The sequence below is a fragment of the Rhinatrema bivittatum genome, chromosome 15, assembly GCF_901001135.1.
Source record: "Rhinatrema bivittatum chromosome 15, aRhiBiv1.1, whole genome shotgun sequence".
NCBI classification, from domain to species: Eukaryota; Metazoa; Chordata; class Amphibia; order Gymnophiona; family Rhinatrematidae; genus Rhinatrema; species Rhinatrema bivittatum.
The window spans coordinates 54,774,058-54,786,211 of NC_042629.1; the positions used below are offsets into that span (position 1 = coordinate 54,774,058).

General features: G+C 42.5%; 1 protein-coding gene across 4 annotated transcripts in view; it reads left to right on the top strand.

Moving 5' to 3' along the window:
* The window catches only part of IGSF21 (immunoglobin superfamily member 21), a 716,438-nt gene extending 704,548 nt beyond the window's left edge, over window positions 1-11,890 (top strand). For all 4 annotated transcript variants that reach the window (XM_029579027.1, XM_029579029.1, XM_029579028.1 and 1 more), the window contains 4 exons: window positions 6,403-6,488; window positions 8,858-9,050; window positions 9,867-9,905; window positions 11,670-11,890. In XM_029579027.1, the coding sequence (XP_029434887.1) occupies window positions 6,403-6,488; window positions 8,858-9,050; window positions 9,867-9,905; window positions 11,670-11,743 (392 nt within the window). In that variant the 3' untranslated portion in view covers window positions 11,744-11,890. The remainder of the gene's footprint in view (window positions 1-6,402; window positions 6,489-8,857; window positions 9,051-9,866; window positions 9,906-11,669) is intronic.
* Window positions 11,891-12,154: the final 264 nt, after the last annotated feature.

Here is a 12,154-nt window from a genome sequence, read left to right on the forward strand (position 1 = left end):
CCGTCACTGTGGCATGGGAATTTATACGCTCACCTTCCCAAAGTGGTGGAAAACCAAGAGGAACGGTTTCAACCATGCAGACTGAATTTATTTATTTATTTAACTCTTTTCTATACCGACATTCATGATCAATATCATATCACATCGATTTACAAAGAACATGGGGGGTTATAACTTTAACGAACCATTTAAACGAGAGGCAAAGTTACAATAAACCAGGTGAAATAAACTTGGGAGCTGAGGTAGCCGGAAACATAGGACAGAAGAAGAAAATTAAAATATTTAAAAATACTTAGCCAATTTGTCTTTATCCAGCACTCTTTATTATGTTGAAGTCCATCTAGAATGGCCAATTTTCTTTTAATTTGAGGGGGTGTGGTGAGTACGGTAGGATGCCTCTCTCCTCCTATCAGCGGTGCCTTCCTAAGAATTCTTGCTGTCATAGAAATTGAAGTATCCTTCAGAGAAGCCAACCCTGACCAGGAAAGGAACGATTGATACTGATCCTGGAAACACTGGAAATCATAAGGTGTGGGCTAGGGGAAGCAGCCTGGAATCTATTGACCTTTTGTGACTTGGATTGGCCACTGTTGCAAAGAGCATACTGGCCTCGCTGGACCCTTGCTCTGACCCAGTATGGCAAGTTTTATGTTCTTCTAAATGGTTTCACAGTATTTAGGACAGGTTTCAAGAGTATACTTGAATGGCTGCTTCGCAGTATATCTTCTACTCAATAGTCTAACTTCAGTGTCCCCTCTAAGAACGAACCCATGTCGTGCACTGTGAACTGAAACTTTGAAAACCTTTTCAGCCAAAGCTATTTACACATGCCGTGGTGATGCTTGAAGGCCGTGCTTTAATCAAATTATGTGCAGTCTCTAAGCTTGCCTACTTTACCCTCATTTTTCAAAGCGTAGATGCAGTCAGAATTTTATTAACTTCTCAGAATTAGGAATAAGATTCGTTTGCCAAGAAAGGAAGGCTGATGACCAGGAACCCTGCACACTGATTTAGGGGAAGTGAAGATGTCAAAAAGGAGAGGGGGGGAAGGGGGCCTCGGCGGCTCGTAAGTGTACGTCTCCGTTTTAATGTGAATGGCCTCATTTGCAGAACAGCAAACACAATAAGCAACATCTGCCTGAACCGCTTGCCAGCTGACAGCTGACAACACACATACCTAGATTACTGTTGACTAATGCACATTTCTTTTTGATTTTTCCCCTCTTGCATCTTCTGTCCTAAAAGTAGCACAACTGGCACAGGAGCAGAAACATCTGCTCTGCTGGAAGAGAAATAGAGAAGAGGACTGGGCAAAGCTGCTCCAGTTTTCTCATTTGGTTTGCCAGATGATGGGTCAAAATGATCTTATGCTGTCAGGAACTGTTGCCACCAAAGCCTTTCAAGAGCAATGAGGGGAAACCATTGCCATGTTTCTATAGCAATCGACTTTAGCAATCTCTTCAAATGAACCTTTCACCTTCTTGTCAAATTTTTCCAACACATCAATTCATCCCAAGCAGCCCACTAATTAGCAGTGTGGTTTATGCTTTTACAAAGAAAAATCTCTGAGCTCAGCCTTGACTGATATGAGAAACTCCGCATGCTTAAGATGTAGCTGGTTATTTTAATAACTAATTAGGCTGGTTTAATGTTATTGTCCGGATGAGGGAACACAACAAATGGAGTTATCATTGCAGTGCGATATTATGACTCTAATTCCTACAGTTATTTGCTATGCAGGTTTCTGGCAGCCTTTTATGCTGCACTGACCAAGATGAAAATGATGGAATGACTTCAACAAAAAAATAAGCTGTTAAAATGTCTACAGGAAGTTCTCCCCCCCCCCCCCCCTCCCCAAAAAGGGTAAAGACTGAATCTCCACAAAATTAGTCAGACCTACCGCATACACAAACCCAGTGACCTTTGTACAAATTCTCACACCACTCTCTACTTCATACTCCATCACTAGTTGATACTTGGAGTGCAGACCTCAAAAAGGCCATCAGTGCTTTGGCTCCTGAAAAATCCTAAATCTATAGCTTGGACTGCACCTGAATTAACAGAACCAAAACAAACTGAAAGAAGGCTAGAGTGCAAATAGCAGAAATCAACACTGCAGTCCGACAGAGATGACTTGCAGGCAGCACCAAACATCCTACCACAGAGCCATCACTGAGGCAAAGGAAGTCAACTTCCATAAAGTTATTGATCATGCAAAAAGATCTCACAGAGAACTATTTCAATAGTAAACAAACTACTAGGATCCACACAATCTCATGTACTTTCCATGATGACCAAGGCTCACTGTAATAAGTTTGCAAAGCTCTAAAATTCTTTCTGGAAAAAGATCAGTCATCTGGATAGACCTAGACTGCAGCACACCAGGCCACACTCCCACACAACTTTGCATTCTTTCACCCCTTCTTGACAAAAATCTAGATACCCTTCTATCAAATTTAAATGGGCATGTTTAGTTAGTTTATGAATTATGAATGTTTTTTAGTAATTTGATTTTTACTATGTTTTGTTTACTATGTTACGTTTTGTTTGAGATTTTGATTGTTTTATCATATGCCTCCTTGAGCATTGAAGTAATGAGTTATACATTTCCTAATCAAATTAAATAAATAAAGCTATAGCATATCTGGAACACCATAGCTAATCAAGCCAAAACTGGTCTACTTAACAATATAAGAATTGCCATACTGGGTCAGATTGAGGGTCCATCAAGCCCAGTATCCTGATTCCAACAGTGGCCAATCCAAGTCTCAAATAACTAGCAATATCCCAATCCCATGCTGTTAATGCCTGAGATAAGTAGTGGCTTTCTTCAACTCTACCTGATTAATAAACGTTTATGGACATCTTTGCCAGGAGCTTGACCAAACTTTTCTTAAACCCAGCTACGCTAGCTGCCTCGACCACATTTTCTGGCAATAAATTCCAGAGCTTAATTGCGCATTAAGTGAGAGAGATTTTTCTCCCATTTATTTTAAATGCACTGCTTATTAACCTCATGGAATATATCCTAGTATTTCTGATTTTTTTTTAAAGAATAAATAACTGATTCACATTTACCCTTCTATTCCACTCATGATTTTATAGACCTCCATCATATTCCCCCTTAGCCGTCTCTTCTCCAAGCTGAACAGCCCTAACCTCTTTAGCCTTTCCTCAGAGGAGCTGCTCCAACCCCTTTATCATTTTGGTTGACCACCTTTACGATGGCGGCGGCCATCTTTAAAGATGGCGCTGGCCAGCCAGTGCTACTACCATGTGACAGGGGTTGGCCAATGGCACCAACCCTGTCACATGGTAAGGGCAAAGGGCCATCGGCACCATCTTTATGAGTGGCAGCCAACGGCCCGAGAATGGGAGATCACTCCCGGGACCACCACTGGACCACCAGGTAATTTTAAAATATTTTGGGGGGATCGGGAGGGTGGGGGAAGCTAAGGGGTCATTTTTAAAGGGTCGGGTGGGGGTTTTTTTTTTATCGGGCCATCGGCGCCATTTTTGAGTGGCAGCCAAAATGGCGCCAATGGCCCGAGAGCGGGAGATCGGTCCCCACGCCCCCACTGGACCACCAGGTACTCGTAAAAAGTTTTGGGGGGGGGGGTTTGGGAGGGTGGGGGAAGGTAAGGGATTAGTTATATAGGGTCGGGGTGGGTTTAGGGGTTGTTTTGGTGTGCCGGTTTTCCCGCCCTCCCCCCAAATAATTCCCGTTAGTGGACACTAACGGGAGTAACGATTTTTCACAATAAATTGGGAAAATTTCTATTGTATCGCGCACGCTAATGATTTTTGACTATTTAAAAAATATCGGACGATTTTTTAAATCGTCAAAAAATGATTCACATCCCTATCATGTAGATAGGTGAGGAGAAGTTGATAAACTGCTATTAATCAATAAAGAATAGTAGCTTGGGATCTATTTCATGTTTGGTTCTTGGCTTGATGAACCTTTGATCCTGACCCAGTATGTATGTCTTATGTTCTTAGGTGTAAGTCGTAAAACAAAAGATATTAAACACATCAACGTGGTTTTAAGTGTCAGGGCCAACAGGGGAGAAGGGAGGCTATTAAACTAGGGGGCTTTGGAAATCCTGTTCCTTACCTGGACAAACAGGAAATGAACTGGTAAAACTGGTAGTGGCATTGGCGCACATGTGTTTTAAAATCCCCCCACTTATGCGGTAGATGCGGCATAGGCGAGCATCCACTTAAACTTGCACACACAGATGCGTGCGTTTAGGTTATTTTATAATATGTGCCCGTGTACCTGTTTAAAAAAAAGGTTACTGTCTTTGAGCTGATTTAATCAAAGAAGGCAATAAATAAATGAGGTCGATCACAATACAGAGTAAAAGAGACATTGTGCAAGATTCTGGACTGATTCTAGTGTCACCTGGAGGCTGATATTCAGCACTACTTAGCTCAATAAGTAGGGTTCTTATCCAGCTAAGTAGCAGTGGCTGAATATCCAGTCAGACAGGGGGTGGGTAGGATGTGGGCATAACTAGGAGGAGTTACTTATTTAGCCAACTTAGCCGGCTAAGTGCCAATATACACACTTAGCCGGTTACATTAAGCAAATAAGTTAGACCTGCTATTGAGCAGGTCTAAAATTAGCTAAATAAGACTTATCTGGCTAACTAGCAACTTATTCAGGTATATTCAGTGACATAGCTTTGCCAGTGAATATCCTGTGTGAGTTAGCCGGAGAAGTCTTATCCAGCTAACTCACTCACTGGATTTGTTTGAATATATATCCCCTAGATTATTTTGCTAGATGCATCCACAAATATTTGCTCCAACTTTGGGCAATTGTAATTATGGGAGCTATACTAATATGCTTTCCTTCTGCAGAAATGTCATTGTTTAAATATAGAGTTCCATTGAATTGGAAGGTTGGGAGGCAGAAAGAATATGGCCTAAAAAAAATGGATATTTATTTCAGTTCCCTTATCAGTTACCTGTAGTTGTAGTTTCTGGTGATCTATTGTAGCCAGCAATTCTTCAAAGCCTATTTCTGCCCAAAGTGCATTCTGTTAGATATCTAACCCACGTGTATTTTACATTATAAAGCAAATCAGATTACTCAAATGGATGACACATTTCCCCTTTTCCCACCTTTATTTCTAGTACATCATCAATGCATACAGGGGAATGGCAGTGGGACTTTTCCATTGTCGATAGTCACCCCTTCTCACAAAAGATATAGCAGATGGAGATGGGTGACAAAAATGATAAAGAGATTGGAAAAGCTCCCTTAAGGAGAGAGGCTAAACAGATTAGGGCTCTTCATCTTGGAGAAGAGGCAATAGAGAGGAATTGAGGTTTATAAAAGCATGGGTAGGGTGGAATGGTTAAATAGAGAACCATTATTCACCGTTTCGAACACTAGGACTAGAGGACACTCCATGAAACTAGCAACCGGCAGATTTAAGACAAGTCATAAGTATTTTTTCATTCAGCGTACAGTTGAGCTTTGGAATGTGTTGCTAGAGGATGTGATCAAGACGATTAACATAGCGGGCTTTGGAAAAGGTTAGACAAGTTCCTGAAGGAAAGTCCATAAGCAGTAGATTTGGGAAACCATCACTTAACCCTGGGAGTGAAACAGAGCAAGTATTTGGGATCTGCCGGGTACTTGTGACTCAGAGACTGGATGTTGGTCTTGATGGGCCTTGGTCTGACCCGGCATGGCACTTCTTATGTTCTTATGTATGTTGTCAATGCATGTAGGGGAATAGCAGTGGGACTGTTCCATTGTAGGCTGTGAGGAACTTTTCCCTTCTACGCCAATAATCCAAAAATATTTATTGCTTACAGATATCAGATTTTTCAGTTTTTACAGTTAGATAATGCATGTTGCTGTGGTATGTCTTACTGTTGACGGCGGTTATTGTACACAAGTTTTGATCATCAGACTAGCCAAACCTGTACATTGTGACAGTCTGAAACTGTAAGACACACTGGCAGCAATACCTGTTAACTTCAAACATACACCGAATTGCAGATACAGTATGTATCTTTAGTCATCGGTACAATATTTTTGCTAATACTATGTCTGAAGAGTGCTATATTTGGTCTTCAGTGCAATATTACTACTTTCAGTTTGCACAGGGAGTTTTCTAAGGTCCAGGTTTTATGCTCTGTTAGCTATTTCTCCACTTAAGTGTTATCCATGGCCAGGTCTACAGCCTAATGCTCCCTGCTTGTAATAAGGAGAATCGAATGGTCCAGATCTTTGATCCTCAAGTAATATGTATGCATGGCTCATTGGGAACAGACCATTAGCCTCCAAAGCCATGAGCTTGCTGCTTGTCATATGAATGGAGTTTGGTAAGGTTCAAAGTTTTGGCCCTCACCTCCATTTCATCTTTTTTTCATCTCTAGCTTCTCCAAAGGGTCCTAAAATAATGATGATACCAACCAGAGCTCGTGTTGGGGACACGGTTCGGATTGCTGTCCATGGATTTCAGGTAATCTACCTCATGTATAAGATCAAAGGTCTGAGGAGGGTCCCTTCGGCTTAGATTGGGAGCCTGTAGAATGTGTTATGGACTATGGCTGAAGCAGGATTAATCTCTGTTAAGTAGTTTGTTTCACAGCAGTATAGTTGCAGAGAAAAACAAAATCTGCTTTTATTGGTTCATTTTACCCCAAAATGTGCTGAAGAATAAGAAGTGTATATGAAATATTTCTAGATATAAAATAGTTTTTATGAAAGTATAAAATGTTTGTATTTCAAAAGCTACCATATGTTCGCCTCCCCCCCCCCCCCCCCCCCCCCAAAAAAAATGCCTAAGGACTTTTGCAAACTAAAGCTACAAGTAAAAGGCCCAATATTCAGCATTATTTAGCTGGTTAGGTTCAAAATTAACTGGCTAGATGGTGCCATTAGAAAATCCGGTTGCAGTCAGTGGTTGTCACTTAACCGGCAAAATTTTCATTTGTCTTAAAAGTTAGCCAGCTAAATAAGAGAAGCGGAGGCATTCTGGGGCAGAGCCAATTGTTTGGATAAGCTAACTGTAGCTCAGTAGGGGTGTGATCGATTGTCTTAACGATCGATTTTGGCTGGGGGGGGAGGTAAATCTTATCGTCATGTTTTTTGTTTTTTGTTTTTTTTTTTTAAATCATTAAAAATCGGGGGAGGGCAGGAAAACCGGCACACCAAAAAAACCCTAAAACCCACCCCGAACCTTTAAAACAAATCCCCCACCCTCCCAAAATGTTTTAAATTACCTGACTCCCGACGGTCGCCCGTATGACATAGTGAGGGCAAAGGTAGCGCCGGCGCCATTTTGAAGATTGGCAATACGGCCCGCGTGCAGGAGGTCGCTCCCGGACCCCCGCTGGACTTTTGGCAAGTCTTGTGGGGGTCAGGAGACTCCCCCAAGCTGGCCAAAAGTCCCTGGGGGTCCAGTGGGGGTCCGGGGGCGATCTCCTGCACGCGTGACGTTGGGAGACAGGAACCAAAATGGCGCCGGCGCTACCTTTGCCGTGTCACATAAGGGCAAAGGGCCACGGCGCCATTGCTCTTAACGCAGTCGTGGCCAGAGAGAGGGAGATCGCGTCGGGACCCCCCCCACTGGACCCCAGGTAATTTAAAACATTTTGGGGGTGTTCGGGACGGTGGGGGATTTGTTTTAAAGGTTCGGGGTGGGTTTTAAGGTTTTTTTGGTGTGCCGGTTTTCCCGCACCCTATTTAACGATAAATCGGGGGCATTTGTATTGTATCGTGCACTCTTAACGATTTTGGACGATTTTAAAATTATCTGACGATAATTTTAATCGTTCAAAAACGATTCACATCCCTAATATTCAGTATTTATCTGGTTTAGTTAGCCGAAGAAGTGTAGGACAGCTATTTGGTTGCCCTTAAGTTAGCCAGATAAACGTATCTGGCTAACTTTAAGATACCCGAGTGTTTTCAGCAGGACAGTTACAATCCTGAATGTCTTGGCAAAGTTATCAGATAAAGTTTATCCGGCTAAGTTATGCAGCCAGCTTGGAGGCTCAATATCGGGCCCAAAATATTTCACCTTTCTGCAGTTTTGACTGTTTCATCTCTGCCAGAAAGCTTTGAAGTTCATCCTGCAATTTAGATAGGATCCTCTATATAAAAAAAAAACAAAAACCAAACCCCAAAACCTTACATCCTGCATCTGGCTTCTACCACTTGTTGCCCCATAAATTATACAGCAGATTTCTGGAAGGAAAAAGTAGAATCCAGTGCCTATCTGGCTTTAGCAGTAGGGTAGGATTAACTATTGAAAAATCAAACAGAAGATTCTTATTCTGGCATTAAGTTTAATCCTTGATCTGCAGCTTGTGTGGCGCTTACTGTTCAGTCTCGCTCCATAGGTGCAGCTTGTAAAAAAAAAACAAATACAAAAAATTTGGCATTGCTGGTTTTCTGTCCTTGGAAATCTGGAGTCATTCAGTCGTGCATCTTTTACACTTGTAACATTCTCAAACTTTGAAAAGCTCTGTTCTTTTTAAAGCATTTCTACTTTTTCCCTTAAATTACTACTATTTTGGCTAAGTGAGGTTCTTAGTTTGCAATAACCCAGTTGGTTTCTCTAATTCTTCCATTTTCTTAACTTATTCAGTCAGTAATTTCCTGTGTTGATACTTTGAGATGCAGGATTATATAGGCTTTTTTTTTTTTTGGCCAGGATCCAAAGTTATAGGAACAGTGTTTAAAATGAAAGTGTATCTGAGTGGCGCATGGGAAAGATGCAACCTACAAGTCATGAACCAGGGGGATATCTACTACTACTTTCTACCACAATTGCAATGTTGGTTTTTTCTAAAGAATACTTTATTTTTCCCCATATTGCTCTAGAATGAAGTTTTCCCAGAGCCCTTGTTCACCTGGACCCGAGTTGGCGGCAGGTTACTGGACGGTAGTTCAGAGCATGATGGGAAGGAGTTAGTCCTGGAGCGGGTGCCAGCAGAGCTAAATGGCTCCCTGTACCGCTGCACGGCTCAGAACCCACTGGGGTCCACGGACACTCACACAAGGCTTATTGTCTTTGGTAAGAATCCTTTTGGGCTTATAGCTGAAAGCACTAAATATGGCACCTCCCCCGACTCCCTGCTGGGAAATATGGTTCACAGTGAGCGGGCTGCATGAAACCCAACGTCTGCCCGTCTCTAATATAATCTCAGTGCTTTGCCCATTCTCAGATCCAACAAGACCGCACTCGGGCAAGTCACTGCGGGGTTGATTCTCAACTTGGAGGCGTTAGGCGGCTAAACCTCTGTTTTTAGAAAATTTCCAATCAATCTAAGATTTCCCCCCACCCCCCCCCCCACCTAAATTTCCAAAATTATCCCCCACTTAAATTCAGAAAAGGGCAAATTTAGCTGGACAAAAAAAGGGAGTGGCTCCAGCAGTGTTGCCGGCGTAGTTTAATGACTTACATAGTAACACTGCAGCAGGATTTTCAGTTACCTGCTCACTAGGTCATTGAATATTGACCCCCCCCCCCCCCATATGAGTAGTTCTCATTCTATTCCCCCAAGGACATATAGGGGGCAGTATTCTAATGTAGAACATGTTCTGAATATTGTCCCCCTGCCCCCCCAGCGCAGGTAAATGTATATGCAGTATTCACAGAGGGTGGGGGGTGGGAACTAAAGGTTTTCTCTCATTCTGAGTCTATGGGGAAAATGCTTAGTAAGTGACCCCCTCGGCCTCACATGCATGCACTAGACGTGAGATGTTTGCAACAGCGGGGGCTATTTGAAATTTGCCAGCATAAAACATTCACATAATATTAAAGCCCTGGAGCCTGTATAATGTAGCATTTAAATATATATATATATATATATTTTTTTTTTTTTCTTAGGAAATCCTAATCTTCCAAGAGGAACAGAGGATTCAAATGGTGAGTCTAGTCCTCTTATCACCAAAAATTCAGCTAGGGCACATTTTCCCCGAGTACTTGTTACAAAACACACTGCACCTTAAACAAAAAGGGCTTTTGCCTGCTGGCCTGTGGTACTTTGTTCTTTGTTAGGGATGTGAATCGTTTATCTGACGATTGAAAATATCGGACGATATTTTCAATCTCATCAGATATCGGGGGGTCCCCGATAGCGATAGGAAACCCCACGATTAATTTCGTGGGTTCTCTTATAGTTATGGGGGGTGCGGACGGGAAGAAAGGGCACTTAAAAGTAACACAAAACACAGCCCGACCCTTTAAAATTAGTTCTTTAGTATCCCCCCACCCTCCGGACCCCTCCAACCCCCCCCCCCCCCAAAATTTGTAAGTACCTGGTGGCCCAGTGGGGGGCCATTTTGGCACCGGCCATCCATACCTACCATACCACACCGGCCAATGGCACAGATACCCTGTCACATGCTAAGGGCAAAGGGCAATCGGTGCCATTTTGTTTACTGGCAGCCAACGGTCCAAGAGCAGGAGAACGCTCCCGGGACCCCCACTGGACCACCAGGTATTTAAAAATTTGGGGGGGGGTTGGAGGGGTCTGGAGGGTGGGGGGATACTACAGAACTAATTTTAAAGGGTCGGGCTGTGTTTTTGGGTTATCGGCTCGGCGGAGCCGATTTAAAAAAAAAAAAAATTGGAGCGCGGGAAAAATAATTTCCCGATGGTCCACAAATCCGGAACCGATTCCGGTTCCAATTCACATTCACATCTCTCTTCTTTATAGCAGGTGCAAGGTTGGTACCATACAGTATGCAGGGAGATATAAAAATGAATTCCCAGTGCATTGCTTGCTAGTCCAGTCCTATCCGCAGCCTCTGCCTGCCCGGGTCCTTTTACCCACAAAGAGGGAGGGCAAGTTTCAAGCACTGATTTTACCAGAGTAACTGCTTTAGTGACTCAGGTAAAATAATTTGAAATTGTGCTCCCATATTTATTGAATAAGGCCCATAGTGCTTTAAATCCATATACTCTCTGTTCAGTTTAAGCATTTCTAGATTTCAGTGTTCTTTTCAAGGAGATGTCATGCAGTCTTACCTAGCAGAGAGTGCTACCAGGCTACCATCCCCACTGATGACTTCAGGGCAACCGGCTATTAAGTTACAGGGCTATTCAGCAGCAAGGCTATGTCGCTGAATGTCCACGTATACAGTGTATGCGCACTTAGCCGGATAAGTGTAATCCGGCTAAGTCTAGATGTTCTCAATAGCAGGTCTAGACTTAGTCAGCCAAATATTGATACTTTTTCGGTGATATTTTTCTGTGGGAATGGGAGTGCTCCCTTTTTCCTAGTTTGACCTATTGCTGTTCATTACAAAGGGCTGGCTGCCTCTAGTCTTGGCCATAGGATTTTGGAGGTGACTATGTTCTGTCTGACTGTCTATAGCTATGTAGACCGAGAGGTAGGTGTAGGTAGATTTATCCATATCTGAGAAAAGATCCTTGCTTTGGTTTTCTATAGCAAGGATCCCATATATTTCTGGGGAATCAGATAGCAAATAAAGATGATTTTGTTCCTGCCTAAAGGTTGTTCCACTTTGGGTGGGCAAAGCCAAACGCCCCTGTCCTATGTTGTTGAATGCACGGTTCTAAAATGCCACCACATGGTTTGTTTCATAGAATTTCTCTAAACTTAAGCGAGCTTGTTAAAAAGTGTGCAAGTGCCCTGACTCTGGCATCTTTTTCCATTTTGTTTAGGTTCAGCTTCCAGTCACAACAGCTACAGATTAGTTTGGATACTCCTCTTAACAGTGATACTGAAGGTTACGTGAAAGCAGGACCCTCACTTCATTCTTCAACCTATTCCGTGCAGCATTACATCTCCATCAATCTGTTTGAGCATTTCTTTTCTAAAGTATTTTCAGTCTTGTTATCTGTGTCTTGGCTTCCTTGGTCGAATAAATCAAAATTACATTTTTCCCCCTAGTAAAAAGCTTTGTGTCCACCGCTTTTTCTTACAAGTCAGGATGAATGACGGCTAGCGCTGTAAGTATAGCCAAGAGCTTACTACAAAAATCTTTAAAACCTGCAAACATGGTCATACAAGGTTGCAAAATCTGATTACATCTATTAATTATGCATGCTTGCTACTGAGCATTTGGCTGAAGTACTTACACTTTACAAAACAGCTGGTCTGATCCTCCTGCACACAATATTTAAAAATATATAAAAGAGCAGTCCCT